Source organism: Neurospora crassa, linkage group I (assembly GCF_000182925.2).
Source record: "Neurospora crassa OR74A linkage group I, whole genome shotgun sequence".
Classification (NCBI taxonomy): Eukaryota; Fungi; Ascomycota; class Sordariomycetes; order Sordariales; family Sordariaceae; genus Neurospora; species Neurospora crassa.
In genome coordinates, this window is record NC_026501.1 from 6,563,746 (window position 1) to 6,581,244 (window position 17,499).

General features: G+C 52.6%; 5 protein-coding genes across 7 annotated transcripts; 3 read left to right on the forward strand and 2 right to left on the reverse strand.

Moving 5' to 3' along the window:
• Positions 1 to 664: 664 nt before the first annotated feature.
• Positions 665 to 6,781, reverse strand: NCU00962. 2 transcript variants are annotated; one of them, XM_011394565.1, is made up of 4 exons: positions 5,433 to 6,781; positions 5,050 to 5,371; positions 4,791 to 4,995; positions 665 to 4,733 (listed from the first exon to the last, which is right to left on the reverse strand). In XM_011394565.1, exons 1-4 carry the CDS (start codon positions 5,455 to 5,457, stop codon positions 1,053 to 1,055), a joined length of 4,233 nt encoding a protein of 1,410 aa, XP_011392867.1. In that variant the 5' UTR covers positions 5,458 to 6,781; the 3' UTR covers positions 665 to 1,052. The 2 variants fall into 2 exon arrangements, with proteins under 2 accessions (XP_011392867.1, XP_011392868.1); XM_011394566.1 differs by having other exon boundaries at positions 5,050 to 6,781.
• Positions 6,782 to 7,605: 824 nt separating this feature from the next.
• Positions 7,606 to 8,741, forward strand: NCU00961 (hypothetical protein; the record flags this gene model as incomplete). The annotated part of the gene is made up of 4 exons (XM_960061.1): positions 7,606 to 7,746; positions 8,061 to 8,104; positions 8,404 to 8,509; positions 8,625 to 8,741. The coding sequence occupies 4 exons, from the start codon at positions 7,606 to 7,608 to the stop codon at positions 8,739 to 8,741; spliced, it is 408 nt and encodes a 135-aa protein (XP_965154.1).
• Positions 8,742 to 11,714: 2,973 nt separating this feature from the next.
• NCU00960 (hypothetical protein) lies at positions 11,715 to 12,542 on the forward strand (the record flags this gene model as incomplete). Its single annotated transcript, XM_960060.1, has 3 exons — positions 11,715 to 11,824; positions 11,957 to 12,387; positions 12,460 to 12,542. 3 exons carry the CDS (start codon positions 11,715 to 11,717, stop codon positions 12,540 to 12,542), a joined length of 624 nt encoding a protein of 207 aa, XP_965153.1.
• On the reverse strand, positions 12,334 to 14,418 carry tca-10 (tricarboxylic acid-10). 2 transcript variants are annotated; one of them, XM_011394564.1, is made up of 3 exons: positions 13,790 to 14,418; positions 13,562 to 13,713; positions 12,334 to 13,493 (listed from the first exon to the last, which is right to left on the reverse strand). In XM_011394564.1, exons 1-3 carry the CDS (start codon positions 14,163 to 14,165, stop codon positions 13,173 to 13,175), a joined length of 849 nt encoding a protein of 282 aa, XP_011392866.1. In that variant the 5' UTR covers positions 14,166 to 14,418; the 3' UTR covers positions 12,334 to 13,172. The 2 variants fall into 2 exon arrangements, with proteins under 2 accessions (XP_011392866.1, XP_011392865.1); XM_011394563.1 differs by having other exon boundaries at positions 12,779 to 13,713; positions 13,790 to 14,334.
• Positions 14,419 to 14,751: 333 nt separating this feature from the next.
• Positions 14,752 to 17,263, forward strand: NCU00958 (5-azacytidine resistance protein azr1). Its single transcript, XM_960058.2, has 2 exons — positions 14,752 to 14,845; positions 14,922 to 17,263. Exon 2 carries the CDS (start codon positions 15,345 to 15,347, stop codon positions 16,719 to 16,721), a length of 1,377 nt encoding a protein of 458 aa, XP_965151.1. The 5' UTR covers positions 14,752 to 14,845; positions 14,922 to 15,344; the 3' UTR covers positions 16,722 to 17,263.
• The last annotated feature ends 236 nt before the right edge of the window (positions 17,264 to 17,499 follow it).

Genomic DNA, 17,499 nt, shown 5'->3' on the forward strand with positions numbered 1-17,499 from the left:
CGGTACATACCCGGAATTGTCGTTATGTTTACAGTAAATACAGACCTATGTACAAGTAGAATAAAGTACTTGCACTAGCACTCGAAGAAAGAAAACCTATGGGTATATCATTATCAGTTGCTCCAGCTCCAACAGTAAGTAGTAGTAGAACTACCAACCTACTGTAACTAGCACAAGAATTCCCCATCATGTCGCTCGCTCCCTTTGAAACCGATCCGCTCAAATCGAAGAACAACAAACCCCCAAACAAACAAAATTTTAACAAACAAAACACACCTATATATGTAGTACCTTGACCAAGACCTGACCGTACCTATGTATATGATATGCATCGCTATGAGAATGAAGCCCCCCATAAACTAACGTGACCAGATGAAAGACGGAATGAAAAAAAAAAAAAAAGAAAAAAAAAAAAAAAAAAGGTTTGTGAAAAAAGAAATCGAGGAAACCCGAAAAAGAGAGCCGAGAAGTACCAATACCGAACGGGTCACAAAATAAACATAACAGTCAAGGTCAACGAAGAAGACTGTTCTCGACAAAGAAAAAAAAAAAAAAAATCAAAACTCGCCGCCGGACACCCGCAATGTTCCCCTATCCGCCCGTCCGCCCGCTTTCCCAAAAAGAAGAGACAAAAAACGAGATAGAAAAAGGTCCGAATATAATCATCTGAATGTGATGATGATTTTGTTTCGCTCCCATATACACATACACTCATACACCCATCCATCATAGCCCCAGTTTCCGATCTTGGTCTTGATGAAGACAATGTCCTCCTGCCCGCTCGATACGTTTACTTCCCAACATCTATCATTCTACTCCTCGCACAGATAAACTCAACATGTTTTCTTCCACCCCCCTCCCCCCTTTTCTCTCCTCTCCTCATTCTCCCACTCTTCTACCTCCTCCTCCTGTTTCCTCCTCCCACGCTTCTCCCTCTCACTCCCTCTTCGACTCGGCACCGACCCATCCGTATCCTCAACCCCAGGCTTAAATCCCTCAAAGCGCGGCCCAGCTCCCTCAGTCAAAGGCTCGATCCGACAGCGCAAGTAGCATCACTGTACCTTGCGACTTTCAAACAGCATCAAGTTCACCGCCGTGTCGTTCTCCCCAACCTGGCTGGTCGGCTCGCTAAGCATTTCCCACTGCCGGAAGTTGAAGGGCGTCAGCCGCTCTTGCGGTCCGCCCATCGTAGGCACCCACGAGTAACCTCCCCAGGGGTTGGCTACCATCATCATCGCTGGTCGCGTTGGGTTCATGGGGGAGGGTGTGGGCGGGTTGCTGTTGTTGCCAAGGTTAAGGTGGGTGAGGTTGGTATTGATGCTGATGGCTGGTGAGGGTATGGGTCCTGTGCCTCCTTGTTGTTGCTGTTGCTGTAACTGATACTGTTGTTGTTGTTGTTGTTGTTGCTGCTGCTGTGACTGTTGTTGTTGTTGTTGCTGTTGCTGCTGTTGGGCGGCATGCCATCCTTGTGCTTGAGCCTGTTGCGTATGACCGGGAAGACTAAAGTAACTTCCACCATTACCACTACCACCAGCGCCGGAAACAGCACTACCAGCACCAACTGCGTTCTGTGGCCCAGGAGTAACGCCTGGCGTGTGTGTTGGGGTGGTACCAGGGGCTGGCGATCCAGTGCCAGTGGCAGTGCCTATGGCCATCGCCGTCGGCCTCTCCTTATGACAGAGCATTAGGTTTGCATGTGGGTTGTCCTGATAGCTGAAGATGTATCTGAGCTTCACATCCGAAGGAGACTTGAGAGCTTGGATACACTGCAGCCGCGCATCCTCGGCAAGGTTGTCAACTAACACGCAAGCTAGATCGAAGATGCGCCCACCCAATTGACGAGTGTCAAAATCGGGCCCATGGATCAGGTCGAGTTCCCTGATAAGACCAGCGCACACCATGAGAGCTCTGCCGCGAACCTCGTTTCCGGGCTTGCTGGTGTCAAAGGTCTGGGCATGGAGGGTGAGGAAATTGAGAAAGAGGGGAAGCCAGTGGTTCAGAATGTCGCTTTTCAGATCAATGTGACTGTCACCGCCGGCAGCGGCAGCACTGGCACCTTGGCCTCCCCACCCTCCAAGACCACCTGCTTGGCTAGGGAATGGTGTCAGAGTTTGTAACAGCTCCAGAATGTCAGTGAACCTTTCTACCATAACCGGAACCAGTTGGTGCTGACGAAACCCCATTGGACCGCTTCCGCGTATGATAGTATCCATAATGGCGAGAAAGTTCTCGGCTTTTTGGAGGCGCATCTGGAGCATTGACCTGTCTAGCGTCATTGAGGGTGGGTTTCTGGCCGAAGGCAGAAGGTTCAGAAACCGAGCCTGGGCCTGATTTTTGAGGTGATGTGTAAGGTCGGGCGAGAGAGAGGGGAGCATTCCGATCCATGAGACCCGCTGTGCGTCCATCGACTTTTCCATGGCGTTCATAAAAAGTTCTACGTTCGAAGGAACTCGTTCGCCCGAATCTGCCGCGTTTTGCTGCTGGTCGTTGGACGACAGACTCAAAAGTAGCTTAACATGGCAGAAGGGGAGAGTGAATTCGTTAGTGAGGTTGAGAACTTGCTCGAACGTCACGCGTGTGCCCTCGCCAGCGGCAGTGACAAGCAGCTTGGTAGTCATGCGATCGATCCAGCCGTCAATTTGGGCATCAGGTCCTCTGATTTGCAGCGCCTTGGCAACTCCTACAGGGTCCTTTAACACAAGAAGCTTTAAAAGCCTAAGGAGACGGTCCTGATTTGCTTCCTTATCCAGGGGTAGTTCCTCCAGATCGTTTTGAGCACGAGCACAAGTATATTCGGCCAAGGCGAGCTGGATCAAGCAGAGTAGTTCTCGCGGGCTCTCCTTCTTGGCCTGTTCTTGAAGTATGCCAAAACGGTAGCGCTCCTCTGGCGTCAGTAAGCTTTCAGACGAGACTGGCGCCATGAAGAGTTGGAGCACTTCTTGCATATACCTAGTACGAAAAGTGGTCTGAACGATTTGAGATGTGGCGACGGCTGATTGAGGATGTCGTGAATTACCGGCTCCAAGAGCGTTGGGTGACTCCGAAGCTGTTGCGAGAATTGCAGGCATTTCCAAACAACCTATAGAGACCAAAAGAGGGTATAGGTGCAGGATCGTTGCCCGCGTGTCAAGACCCCGTACGTAAAGAAGCCATCTTGTCATGAGCTCGTCGAAATGTTGTGGATTGAACATTCGCAGACGCTTCAGGAGAATACCGTAAACCCTCTGCTGTTCATCCCCCTTGGACCAGTATGCCTGTAGTCGCTGAATCACCGCACTGAAAAGCCGATCCATCGTGTTGCGATCAAGACTAGTACCGTTAGCCAGAAGCTTCTCAACCTCTTCATGGAGATCGCCATCGTGGTCTGAAAGACGAGAAACCATATTGTCACTAACAGGTGAACAGGCGTCTACAGGATTGTGCCGGTCGCTCACAGCCAAGTCGGACTTCAACTGCATAGCGACTTCGTCCATCCCAGGGACCCGGGATGCCAGGTAAGCGAGCGACGCAAGTAACGGCCGCGCTCCTATCCCCTGCTCTTGCACCTCTCTGAGCCTGCTATGGAGAATGCTAAACAGGTTTTTGAGACAGCTGAGAGCAGCAAAAACAAAGGTATACCGAGTGATCGTATCCGCGATTGAGGCGAGTACTTCAGGGTTGGAGCATTTTGTGAGCATTCGGAGGACATCAGCAAATACTGAAAATTCCTGGGCGGCCTCGAATACTGTCCTTATCGAGTTGAAAAGTCTGGTAGAGAGGTCATGCTGACCGAAAGCATTGAGAGAACTGTGTTCAAGTTCTCCTCCAAAGACTGTGTTCCGTAGCCAGGAAGCGATCTCTGCCTTGCGCGCTCGGCTGGCGTCTTCGATGCGCCGGGCTATTTTCTTAATCGGAAAGGGCCGGCCCATTGACACAGCATCAGTAACTCCTGCAGGCAGACCTAGTGCATGCCGGAGGTGTCTGATGGCCATATCTGCATCTTGTGCGTCGTCTGCGATGCGAAAGCCTGCCCGGCGAAGCAACGCATCTCTAGATCGTTTCTGTGAACTGCCCAAAATATGCGATGGAAGCTCTGCAAGCAGCCGAGAAAACGGGGGACCGTCCGGCATGACCAGTTGCGGATCAGTCAGGCCACCACGCGTGATCAGCCATTGAATGTACTGCGATACCAGAAAAATCCCCGAGCGAACTAGCTCGGATACGAGGTGATAGAGCGCGTCCTTGCACTCCATCTCTTCAAGGGCCTCTCCTTCCATGAAGCCCAGCACAGCAGAAGTGACGTCCAACCGCAGCGTACTCCAGTGCATCAATATCCGATGGGCAACATAAACTTTTGCGAGCCCCGGCCTGTATGGTGTCGTACACCACTCGAGAAGAGCCCTGACCAGGGCAGCCTTATCCTTGGAGACAGTCCAGCACTGCGCCGGAAACTCATCAGGCATCGGCTTCTCCAAGATGACCTGGTCCAAGTTCCTCACAAGGATAATTCGGGCAGCCGGTTGCGACCTGTTGGCGGAGGCGACTAGTTGTTCGTTCCGATAGTTGATACCGGCAAAAGATCTGTGGCGTGCTTCGTCCCCTTGAGGCAGACATGTTTTGAGAGCGTCTCGGTACTTGACCCACACAGAAGGAGATACGAAGTTTTCGGGGGTAGCCACCATCAGCGTTCCCAAAAGGTGCGATAGCTTGGAAAGCAGAGGAACATAAATATCCCTGTCTTCGTGTGCATGTATCTAGAAAAGCGTCAGAAACGGTGACCGATTTGCACTGGAAGCCTTCTGGCTACGTACCACATGGTAATGACTAATGAGAGCAGTAGCAAGTCTTCGGCCATACTTCCTTAGACGAAGCAGGTCTTTCCAGTATATTTGTGCGATAATAATCCACATGGGCAGTTGAGAGTGGTGGCTCGATTCCAAGCTGGAAACCGTCCAATCAAGATAATGCTCACGGTCCATGAGGCCCTCAGCATATAGGTGCGCCGCTAGCTGGATGCTACGTGCTGTTAGCTGGCCAGTCTCGCTCACAGGAGGGCACGGAGACACTTACGCGTAGTTGACCTTGGCTTTCCAGTTTTGCTCGCCGAACGAGAAAAAGACACGCTCGATGAAATTTTCAATGACAAGGGTCCAGTCCTTGAGCCACTTGCGCTCGCCTTCCAAAACCGAAGCGTTATTTCCCTTACCAAGCCTCCTAAAGGTGCGTAGCTCGTTGGTGCCCACACACTTGGCCAGCCAGACGGCACGGTCTATCGGGACGTTCTTGTTCAAACACTGATCCAGCAAGACCTTGTTACGCACGCCGTGGGGGATTGATCGACTGAGTTTCCGAAGAGGGATGGCGGAGTTGGCCAGGTCTTTGAGCCAGACTTCTTTTTTGGTGTCAGTGAGCGTGACTCTTGGGGGCGGCTTGAAGGTCGATGGCGCAGTTACTTGACCCGCATTTCTCCTGTGCCATAGCACGCCCGCAAAGAAGATGGATAACGCGTTCAGTCCACTCCGCTGCTTTAAGCCGTGAAACAAAACCGTCTTTGCGGATTGTGTCTCTGGGGTAACAAACTGCTTTTCGCTGTATCCCACCCGTATGGCCGTGTCGTTAAACTGATCTTCGGGGTGGTTGCCGGCCGTCCCTGACCATGGGAAGAAGTCGGCACATCCATAGTTTGCGGTGGCAGAGCTGCCTGTCGTGGAGGACGATGATGCCGTTGCAAGCGCACTTGACCTCCCCTGGCCCCCTTGTCCATCACTCCTCCCACGGATACGATAGCGCGGCGCGGCGGCAGGTAACTCGATGGTATACGGTTTCGGACGCGTGTCTTTCCGAGCCGGGTTCGGCGGCGGTGGCGGTTGTTCTCGACGCGAGTGATCGGGCACTGCTTTCGGTCGGCGCTGGGGAAAGGGAATCGGAACGTCGGCATCTAGGTGTTGGGGGGGAATGGAGACTCGATGATGGGGACTCATGTCGCCCAAGTCGGGCCCATCGGCTAGAGGCATCATTGGGTGCGTCAAGGAGCCATTCTGTGTATGCGGTTCCACGAGGCCGGGAGATTCGATCACGGTGGGAGACGAGAAGGCGTCGAAAGGATCGTTGTGCGATAGCTCGAGCCTAAGGCGCGAACCACCTCGGCGCTGGGTCCCATAGCGACCAACACCCACGGAAAGTGCGGGTGACGAACCCGACGGGTCTGCGGGAGAAACTATGCTCGTGGGGTCTTGCTGGGCGAGTTCGGGCGGGAAGGCGTTGTTGAGGGTGTTATTTGGGTTGGAGAAGTTGTTATGGTTGTTATTACGAGTGGGAACAGGCGGCGGCGGTGGTAGATAGCTCGAGGCATCATACTGCTGCTGCTGTTGCTGTTGTTGTTGTTGTTGCTGTTGTTGTTGTTGTTGTTGTTGTTGTTGCTGTTGTTGCTGCGCCTGCGCCTGCGCCTGCGCCTGGGATTGCGACAGAGAGCGCTGTTGCGACAGGACCGGGCCGCTCAACTTTCTCTGCTGGGGCTGTCGCTGCTGGACGCCCAAAGGGGGCCGGGAGGTCATCGCTGGAGGAGGAGCGGATGCGCCATTCCGCAGGTCGTCAGTTGGATGAAGGGGGATACGGGAAACGGTCGCGGTCGGGGTCCAGTCGAAGTCGAGTGGACGTTGGCTCGGTCGAGGAAGGGTCGAGGACGGATTTCAAGAAACTGGTCGTTTGAGATGTGCAAAGGCGCAAGAGCCGGTCTGGTGTCTGGATGCTGTCTGGGATCTGGAACTGGAGATTGGCCCCAAGTCACTCAGTCCAGTTCGCTGGTTAGCCCCGTTAGTTTAGCGATAGCGCGGCGTATTGCGATGCGGTGCGTGGCACTATCAATATCCGGCGGATGGATACCAAGCTAGATCCCCAGCTGGATCCCACGATGGACACGGGGTCCGGATTACCGGGGTGACGGGGGGGTATATGGTCAGGTTAGGTCGGGTAATGCTTTCGTAAGGTCGTACTTACATAGGTATCCCCGAGTCCACCACAGCACAACGCTGTGATGTACACCAAAGAGTTACAGTCCCTGGCCGAGTCTGGACCAGCGAGTGTCCGGCCGCCGACAGGAAACTCCCGGCCAAACTTTGTTAGACACCGACACAGAGCCACGCTCGGTCAAACAGCATAGGTAGCTGACACAGCGCCGTCCCGGTAAAGTACCGAACGTGATTCCCGTTTCGTCAAAGGGAAGGCAAGGAGAGGGTCATGTCCCAGTCAAGAGACCCCTGCCTTTACTGGATGAATACCTCCCAGACGGCCAGACCAGTAGCAAACAAAATTGGCAAGTTTCGGGGCGGACAATACACCAGCATAAGGATGTGATATTTGACACGAATACATATGCACCGTTTTACTGAGTGTACGGACGTAGGCACGCTCCAGTTCCATCGTAATGCGGCCCGGGAGCCTGACCTGACCTCGTCAGGGCAACTCGGCAGCGATAGCTGTCAGATGGACGATCATATGAACCATGGGTGAGTGGGAGGTGGTGATGCCATTGATAGGTACCTTGGGGATACCTATACATGGACAGATGGGGTAGGAGCCACGATAAGAACGTGATGTTGGGGTCCATCGAATGCATATCAAATCTCCATGGCAGAGGCTGGGGTCTCGACACAGGGGAGGGGGGCAACGACAACCCAACAACTTGCAGTGAGGTGCGGCTCGAGCCATTGGAACCTGCTGCTTCACAATCCAGAGACATCTACACCTCATCTTCCGGGAATGCGCCCTGTAAGATCCGCAGGGCCAGGGCTATGGATTGGTGGATGGCCAGACTGTGGAGGCAAATAAAGCAACAAGGCGGTTTTCTATGTTTCCGAACGGGATCGATGCCATGTCGGTTGGTTTTTCTGTCTTCTGAGTCTGCGTTTGTGAGTGGGTGGCCTGTCGTCGATGCAACCCAACCGGAACTCGTTGTCAGAACCACGCAACGAGGTGCATGCCGGAATGATATCCAAAAGGTCCGATCTGCCCCTCTCTCAGCAACTCGATAAAAAGGTGATGAAAAGAGAGGGTCAAGTTACGTGTTGTCTTGTCTTGTCTAGGTCCTTCAAAATGTCTCGAGACCAACAAGAGGAGGCAGGATTCGGTGAGTTAGCTGATCCTTGATTGCCACAAACAGCAATGCAGCAAAAGACGGGAACGATACGATACGATACGATACCTACGTTTGACAAGAAAACGACGAGACGAAAGGCGGTCGTACAGAGCTCGATCGAAGGTTGCCGTGACACCTCAGCTGTAGGGATGGCGTAGAAAAAAAGTGAACAAGTGGTGCTCAGTCGTTGTGCTCCTACCCGAGACGCCCCCCAGCGGCACTGCTTACTTACCTGCCTGCCTCATGCCGCAGGGCCAGTTGGCAAACCACTGTTATGACAAACTGTACAGACCGACGGGTCCGAGCTTTGTCGAAGCTTCCATCGTTCCCGGCATTCAACCCGATCATCATTATCTTCAACAGCATCTCGCGTCCGACACTTGCACCATGTCAACTGTAAGCCATGCGTCGTTGCATGCAGAATCCTTCAAGCCCCGTTGGGAAGTGTCCCGTAGAAAATCGCCAAACTGGCAAAAGGCTAATCCCCCAAAACCCTCTTTTTGCTACATAGTGCTGGCAGAACTGTAGCGCTCAAGTCCGAGCCTGTTCTTGGAAGGGGGATTCTACGGTATTCTTGCGACTTGGTAGTTTATCCAACACGGCTCCTTCACTCTTTGGTCCAGTTTGAATTATTTATGGCAGTGAACAACACTCAATCCCATCACATACCAGTTCCACATCACGCCGCCTTGCCCTCTCTTCTTACACCTCTTGTCAAACTGTCGCGACAGCCGCCCTCAACCGCCTCAACCGTCTTTTCCCCTCTAGCATCCAGGAGCGTGTGGTAGTAGTAGGCCTCGGAGGACGAACGGGAGCCGAAAACGTAGGCCACGGGCTTACAATCTTGCACACTCCCGCCATACGCCGTCTGTCCACAGCTACCCACGTTGTCCAGGCACACGGTCCTCGTCGGGCAGTTATCCTTTGTCCCAAAGTTGGTACCTTTAGTGATGGCGACGATCTAGGTGGTCACGCTCACCCTCTGGGTGATGGTTGATATGACGGGCGGAGGCGTGTCGCTATAGGTGATGGCCGCGATGGTGGCCACTGTTACAGTCTTTTGAATTGAGGTTTAGTAGGAGTAGGAGATGGGCGGTTTCGAAGGAGCAGGAGCAGGAGGGCAGGTTGAGGCTTGGGGACGAGTTTCGGGTTCACATTTGTCGTAGCAGCTGCCAAGGTGGTTGAGGGGTGTGTGAGTTCGAAAAGATGAAGGGATGGGAGTCTGTAGGTGAAGCAGAAGACTCACCCTGAGTACATCACGCCATAGGGGTTGACAGCGTCGAAACACAACATGTGTGGTGAGTGGCATTCCTGTGCTGTGGGGGCCGCGCTGCTGAGTCTTCCTCATAAAAGAAGGAGTAATGAGGGGATTTTGGGCAGTTCCATGTTTGGTGCGGTAAACACGGACTTTAGGTGAGGAACATGAGGAGGTGTGTGAAATCTCACCGAATGACCCTTGACAAGGAGAAGGTGCATCAGCCCGTCAAACTCTATTCTTCTCGGAGACTGGTTGCTCCTAAACTACGGACACGTTCTCGGTTCGCTTCTGGCCCAGTAGGAAGTTCGAGCGCATAATTATCGTTTACCGAGCAGGATACAATGCAAAGTTCGGATTTCCCCTGGAATACTGCTACTCACCCGCGCGCCACATTATCTACCTGGTGTCTAGTTTGAGTTTAAGTCTGCGAACTAAACCCAAGCTTCGAGGATCTAGGGGAGAGGCACTGTTTAGAATGTTCCATCTCTATCGATAACGGTGCAGCCAAGGTTTGAATATTGGTGATCCAGATTGCGCTGATTTATCCGGCGCTCTATGACCCACGAATCACACAGCATCCGCAATGTTTTGGCTATATAACATGGCGGCAGCCAAGATGGTACAGTAGATGGTTCAGTAAGAATGAGGTACAAAATCGATCAGTGTCTAAAGCCATGAACATTTGCTGAATCGTGAAAGAGGGAGAGTGTCTCCGTATGGCTGAGTTGGTAGATATGGTTACACAAAACCAAGCAAGCAGAATCATGTAGTCAACATGGAAATAAATGAGCATCTATGCCAACTCCCGGGGTGCAAACTTGATGGCCCGAATAGTTCTGATCTTATGACGGACACAGAGGATCCTTGATCATAACACTCGGCTACACTGGAATTTTCACTCGGTCGGGGCCGTTTGTTCTCCTCTAGTTCAGTTCTAGGGACACAACCAGAGAGAAAAGGAAGAGAAAATAACACGGAACGAGAAGAGAACAGTGACGGCGAAGTGTTACCAGACTTGTCGGACTAGTAATGACAGAATTTGGTTGTGTGATATCGAGGGGTAATGACAATAGTTCTTCATGTGTTTCCTTGTGTCAGGAGGAAGACAAGGCAAGACGCTTCGCGGAGCAATGCAATGTAGCGGTACTTCATTCGTATCGACAAGTGGCACAATAGTAGATGATGAACAGGCGCTGTATAGTGAAGATTTATACCCAAGAAGTCAAGAGCATAGGGCAAGCATCGAACCTTTTATCTCAACCTTTATTTCTTTTTTCTTTTTAATTTTCTTTTCTTTTTCCATTTTCTTTGGTGGAAAATTCGAGAGATTAAACCATGGAAAACTGTCGAACTCATGCTATATACAGAACAATGATGGGCTTATATAGAGTTCTTGGCCTTCTGCCGATCGCATAACCATAACCAGGTCTGAGTCGAATGCGGCGGTGTTGATACAACCGCAATTTTTATTTCCAAAACCGATGGAAGCCACTTGTCCCTTCTGATCACCCCACGGGGAAAATCATGTCACAACTTGTGTTGTGACGTTTGGTTGCAGATACTTCAACTTCTAACAAGAGACAAACCTAATGTGTATTGGGTATTTCCTCTCGGAACCCTACATCGGTAAATCTCAGGTGGAGTTGCTGCGGACCACGAGGAACGGCATAACTATGTGCAAATCTAGAATCGTCAGTCCCAGATGTTCAGACATCGGGACCTGAGTCGCATCCGATCGGGTCATATAGACATGACTTACCTTATACAGAGCCTAAGAAGCTGGGCAATGAGTGTACAGACGGATCGTCGTCAGAATACTCCGAAAGAGATATATCCTACAATAATGCCTCCGAATTCTTCATTGCCTCTTCGGTGTTACTTGCATCTGAATGGGAGGGAAAATGGTAACGGCAGAATTAAAGCGATGTCGCCCAGAATGTTGAATCGTTCATTTGGGCAATATCGCCGAGGCCAAGGTGACTCGATTGCAACACATCACGTCGGAAGATGAGAAGATCAACATGGAAGAGGTGAAGCTATACGTGTCGGCAATTTTGAGTAAAAGTACATCGAGAGTGGGATGATGTGCCCAAGATGGAGAAGTGACGGAGTGAAGTTGTGAAGTTATGAGCCGCAAAAGCAAGAATAATAAGGATAAACACATCATCATACCTACTGGAGACTCACGACACTCAGTTGCATATAACCTCAAAGCCCCCCTTCGAACTCTCTTCACATATCATTTATAGACATCGCCCTCATCGGTATTCATCCTTGACCATACCCCCCTACAGTTCAACGACTCAGTCTATCAGAACTCTTAACCAGCACCGAACCATCACAATGAAGTGGCAGACACTCGTCTTCAACTTCCTCAGCTCTACCACCCTCGCGACTCCAGTATACGTAGAGCCCTCAGCTCCCTCTCCTGTATACACCCTTCGTATCTCCGGGTACGTCAAATTTCACAATTCACGATTCACGATTCACAACTCACACCTCACACGTCGCTCCCCTTGGAAGTATCTCTTGACCCCAACCTTATTTTTACCTCAACTAACAAACAACCCCCTCCACCCTCCCAGCGGCGGCCCCGACCTAGACACCCACTATCTCAGCGCCCCCGGCGATTCCGTCATCGGGGTCTTCCCCGACACAGACAACAATTCCATCAAGTTCTACACCGTACCCAATAAAGACACCGGGCTCGTCGAGCTGCACAACTGGGCGGGTATTTCTTCCCCTGGCTCGCCTAACACCTCAAAGACCAAAGCCATCGCTTTAGTGGGCAATGCCCGCACGGGATTGATGAACCTGACAAGCGTGGAGGATCCGGCGGTCATCTGTGGCGACAGCGATGGCCTCGACTGCGAGTGGATGAGCTTTACGCTTGACCAAGGCGCGCCAATCGAGGGCAAGCCGGCCAATACTGTGAGTTATGCGGGGCCGGGCGGGTGGGTGGCGTTTAAGAGTTCGAAGGTGGAAAGGGGTGGGTGGGTTGTTAAGTGGAAGTATCGTAAGTCATATTTCGAAACGTATTGATATTGTGAGAGGTGTGTAATTGCTGACGATAAGATGAAACGAGCAGCCCAGGCTACCACCACTCAGGACTTTGTGCCGGTTGATCTTGTGTATGAACCCATCTTCACCATTGCGGATACGGCGGAGTAATGAACCTCGTACGGAACCCGAAGCGGTGATGATACTGGTAATAGTCGGAAGTGAAGCCGGAAGTGCCGGTAATTGATGCGAAAAGGTAACCGCGGTGATGGAGATAAAGATCTATTGCGCTATTCAGTGCTTGTCGTTCTCATCCAGGTATCCCTATTACCCGAAATTTTTGTCAAGTGTTAGCGCAGGTGTGAATCTCAGAAGATAGAGGAACACCAAAGCGGGTTGTCTGTAGCTTTGGGTTGCAAAAGCAGTTGTGTGTTCGCTATTTTGACGCCTGATTAATTCAACATATACCTCATCCAAAATAAAGCCTCTAGCCAGTGCTTCCAATGCCGCATTGCTCTGGCTATCGGATGGGCCCCCCAAAGGATATAGAAAAAGGTGTATTTGACACAAAAAAAAAACCAATTTCGTATTGCTGTTACTGTGACAATAGTAAACTCCAGCCATGCACAAGACAGGGTACAGGTTCGTTACATGTACCGTGCCCGGATCTTCCCGAACCACCCGCCACCATTCTCGCTAGTCAAGAGCAAGTTTCCCGCCACATCCGCGCGGTTCTCTCTCCTCGACGTATTCGCTTTTCTGATCCGCACAGAGTAAATCGCATTGTCGTAGTTGACGCAATTAAAAGGCAAGCTCCTTCTTGATGTTGGCAATGGCGAGACCGGGGTTGAGACCCTTGGGGCAGGTGCGGGTGCAGTTGAGAATGGTGTGGCAGCGGTACAAGCTCATGGAGTTGTTGAGGGCGTCCTTGCGCTCGGCGGTGCGCTCGTCACGGGAATCGGCTAGCCAGCGGTAAGACTGGAGGAGGATAGCGGGGCCGAGGTACTCCTCGGAGTTCCACCAGTAGGAGGGGCACGAGGTAGAGCAGCAGGCGCAAAGAATGCACTCGTAGAGACCATCGAGCTTCTTGCGGTCGGCCTTGGACTGGCGATACTCCTTGCCCTACACGTGATGACGTAGGTTAGCATCGATCTGTGCGCGCAGCTTCTTATAAAAGCGTATCCACTTACATCAGGGGAGGGAGTGTCCCTCTGGAGGTAGGGCTTGATGGACTTGTACTGCTTGTAGAAGAGGGTAAGATCGGGGACGAGATCCTTGACGACGTAGGTGTGAGGAAGGGGGTAGATCTTCATCTCAGCGCTGTTGTCGGCGGGAATGCGGCCTGTGGTTTGGAAAAGTAAGCATTCCGTCCGCCCCGAGAGACATATATCTCGGTGGATGCTGCGACATGGACATACACAAGCAGGCGAGGGTGTTGGTGCCGTTGATGTTCATGGCGCAGGAACCGCAGATACCCTCACGGCACGAGCGGCGGAAGGTAAGGGTAGGGTCGAGCTCATTCTTGATGCGGACAAGGGCGTCAAGCACCATGGGACCGGTCTTGTTGAGGTCGAGGGTGTAGCTCTGCATGCGCGGCTTCTCGGTCGGGGTGTCGGGGTTCCAGCGGTAGATCTGGAAGGTCTTGAGCTTGGGGCTCTGCTCCGAAGAGGCCTGCTGGCTCTGGGTAGCACCGTCGGCAAGGTTGGCCATGCCGCGGGCGGCGACGACGGGGCGGAAGGCCGGCCGGGAGGCAGCGGCGAAGACACGGGCGGACGAAGAGCGGAGAGCGGCCATTTTGACGGCGATGTGCGATACTGAGAGACGAGACAGAGACGAGACGAGACGAGGATGCGGAAAAGCAAGCAAGGGAAGCCGCTTGGCGGATGAGGTGAATGCCAGACTACGTTTAAAATAACCGGAACCGGGTTCACAGGCGGAGCGACGGGAGTGAGAGATGTAGCAGTGAGGTGGACGGAGATGCCTTCTACTGTGAGTGGCGCATCCGGGCGGGTTTGGCTGGACCCCCCCGGGCCGTCATGACTTTCTTTCAACCGCCTTGTGTTTCCCGGAACACCTCGGTAGACATCAGCCAATCAGCGCCCACTTATTCTTCAGCGTCCCGACTTCCGACCATGGGGAATGCCCACTAGCCATGCTATCCGGACAGTGTATAGCTGTGAACAGCATATCCCATCCCTGATTGTCGCTCATTTTACATATCTGATTTTCTAGAACCACCGGCTCGTCTGCCACGCTATTTGTGAACATGACAGAGTGGATGAATGTTATATCTGTATGGAGCTTGGTACTAACCATTACAAGTACACAACATACGCCAAACATCCCTGGATTTGCTGCTACTACCTGTTCACATGTGCCAGAGCGTTTCACCCATCTTCGAATGGAGATGTCCCAACTTCAGTTTCTACAGCGCGGTGCCGTGATTGCGCGGGAGCCACGGCACGTCCAGCTTGGTAAGAACTTAAGAAGTTGCTACCAGTAAGTAGGCTTATAGCGAGCCGCTAGCGCGCTGATACTTCCGTTTTCCAGCACTGTTAACCCCAACCCTCTTCCTGTACCACATCGCTATCTAATCCGCAATGTCTGGCCAGTCCACTTCGCGCATCGGATTGACGCCCGGTGCGTCGGGTTCCCGTCGTCACTGCAGTCTTCCCGCTTGCTTTTGCCGGCGATTCCTGTGGTGTGTTGATTGCCCGCAGACACTATCATGATTTACAGACACCTCTCCTTTCTCTAACCTCTCTCTCGACACAGCGGGCCCACAGGGGCTTCGCATGGAACCAAACCTACAGCGTTATCTACTATTGATCCACGATCTCCTTCATTGACAACCACCAGGGGCATACCAATCACGTCTTTCCATCAGTCGCCTGATCCCCCTGGCCGATTGAAAGAGTTTCCACCACCCCCAACCCCCTCCGCAGCCTGGGCAATTGACCGTCCGCCCAAGCAATGGCGTCCCTTAGCGCTCTCCGCATGCTGTCGGCCCCATGTCATACAGCCCGCCTGCGGCCGGCGAGGTCCTCGACCCTGATCATCAGCCCTACCTCCAGCAGCGCGTCGTACCGCTTCAGCCATATCAGTAACTATAACCGACCCGCCGTCGACGGCATGCGATATCTGAGCACATTACCTCCGAGAGTGGGACGACGGATTGTCCACCAGCTCATGACACAAGCTCCATACTCGACGGCCGCCGAGCAGCCTGCCTCCGGATCCGGTACCAAGTTCGTCTACAACATCGCCGCCTCGTACGTCGGCAAGGGCCTCCCCTTCAACCCGTCCACCCACGTCTTCCACTTCAACCCCTACCACCGAGTGTCGAAGCCCGGAAAGAAGGCAAAGTCGGCGCGCCCAGAGTCCGGCCAGGATGCCTTCTTCGTTAGCCGTGTGGGGAACAGGCCCGGCGAGGTTGCGCTGGGCGTAGCCGACGGTGTGGGCGGCTGGATGGACAGCGGTGTCGACCCTGCGGACTTTTCGCATGCCTTCTGCGACTATATGGCGGCTGCCGCATACGAGAACGACAGGCAGCCCACCAAGATTGCATCAGCGGCGGCTAACGGACCAGCAGCGCCCGCTGGTGGTGAAGGGAACACCAGTGATAATGCTCCGCTAACGGCACGCTCGCTGATGCAAAAGGGATACGAGGCTGTTTGCCATGACCCGACTATCAAGGCTGGTGGCAGCACGGCTGTGGTTGGCATGTTGGATGAGAGCGGCACGATGGAGGTTGCGAACCTTGGCGACAGCGGCTTCGTAATACTCCGGCTTAACGGGGTGCACACCGCCAGTGAACCCCAGACACACGCATTCAACACCCCCTTTCAGCTCAGCGTGGTTCCGCCTAGTATGTTGCTCCGCGCTGCGACCTTTGGCGGGGGACTGCTTATCGATCAGCCCCGCGATGCCGATGTGACCCGCCACAAGCTGAAGCATGGAGACGTTGTTGTCTTTGGAAGTGACGGTCTTTGGGACAACCTCTTCAACCAGGACATTCTCCGTCTGGTCAGCAGCACAATGCAGAAGCTCGGCGCTTGGAAGGGCACCGACGCTGGGGTCCAGGTCGCCGAGGACCTGACTCCCTTCACCAAGCTCGACAGCGACGACAAGCCCATTTTCACGCTGCAGAGCTTCATTGCCACGCATATTGTCAGCGCCGCCAAATCGGCGAGCATGAACGCGAAGTTGGACGGCCCGTTCGCCAAGGAGGTCAAGAAGTACTACCCTCAGGACGCGTGGCACGGCGGCAAGGAGGACGATATCTGTGTGGTCGTCGTACTTGTTTCTGAGGAACCGGCGGACATGGCGACGCCGAAGCCACGCCTCTAGAATGGAAGGATGTTTAGGGAATACAGGACAACATCAGAAATCCTTTGCGCAAAGCGACATAGAAAGGGGATAAACAAATATCTTTTTTATTGGCAGCATCCGGGATGGAGAGCGCATTGTATTCTGAAACCGCAACGACCAATTTAGGGATCTTCATATTACATATCACATGTTTTTTTTGCATATCATATCCTCAACAACGCAGAACATATCTTTATGGAGCATTATCAGCGGCGTTCAAATGTCTCTTCCATCGACGGCTATTGTCTCAGAGACAAAGCAGTATGGCACTGGATCGAAGAAAGCATCCATGTTGTCGGATGTCGAGATATTGAAAGAAATCATATATTGATTCGATGTTGTGAATCTTACCTCGTCGGCGACGCTGCTCACCCTTAACCAACGTTATCAAGTGCCTCACCACCCCGCCTCATCATCATCCTAACCCTTAAAACCCACAGACCTGATTGAACTCTCCCCTGAAAGACCGCTCCCGTTCTATCCCATGTCAGCCCCGCAAGGTTGAAAAGGGTACTTCTCCCGACCGCCCCAGGCCTATGTTATGTTCTTCAACCCGCTTCCCTGTGGCTTCCGCCTTGCCTTCCTCCCTTCCACAAAAAAAAAGAAAAAAGAAAAGAAAAACGCACCAAATCATCACCACACCCGGGTCCTATTACCGAGGTCATCGTTAATTCTGTGTTCTATCTACTAAGAGACCCATCTCGACCCGATTTAACATCGGCAGAAGAAGAAGAAGAAGAAGAAGAAGAAGAAGAAG

Bases quoted from the DNA above. Each gene is read 5' to 3' on its own strand.
- NCU00962 (XM_011394566.1), bottom strand. From the start codon at position 6,533: ATGACCTCCCGGCCCCCTTTGGGCGTCCAGCAGCGACAGCCCCAGCAG. The intron at 4,996-5,049 runs GTAAGTGTCTCC...AACAGCACGTAG, and splicing joins AAAGCCAAGGTCAACTACGC to CATCCAGCTAGCGGCGCACC. The intron at 4,734-4,790 runs GTACGTAGCCAG...ACGCTTTTCTAG, and splicing joins TCATTAGTCATTACCATGTG to ATACATGCACACGAAGACAG.
- tca-10 (XM_011394564.1), bottom strand. From the start codon at position 14,165: ATGGCCGCTCTCCGCTCTTCGTCCGCCCGTGTCTTCGCCGCTGCCTCC. The intron at 13,714-13,789 runs GTATGTCCATGT...TCCAAACCACAG, and splicing joins CAACACCCTCGCCTGCTTGT to GCCGCATTCCCGCCGACAAC. The intron at 13,494-13,561 runs GTAAGTGGATAC...CATCACGTGTAG, and splicing joins GGGACACTCCCTCCCCTGAT to GGCAAGGAGTATCGCCAGTC.
- NCU00958 (XM_960058.2), top strand. From the start codon at position 15,345: ATGGCGTCCCTTAGCGCTCTCCGCATGCTGTCGGCCCCATGTCATACA.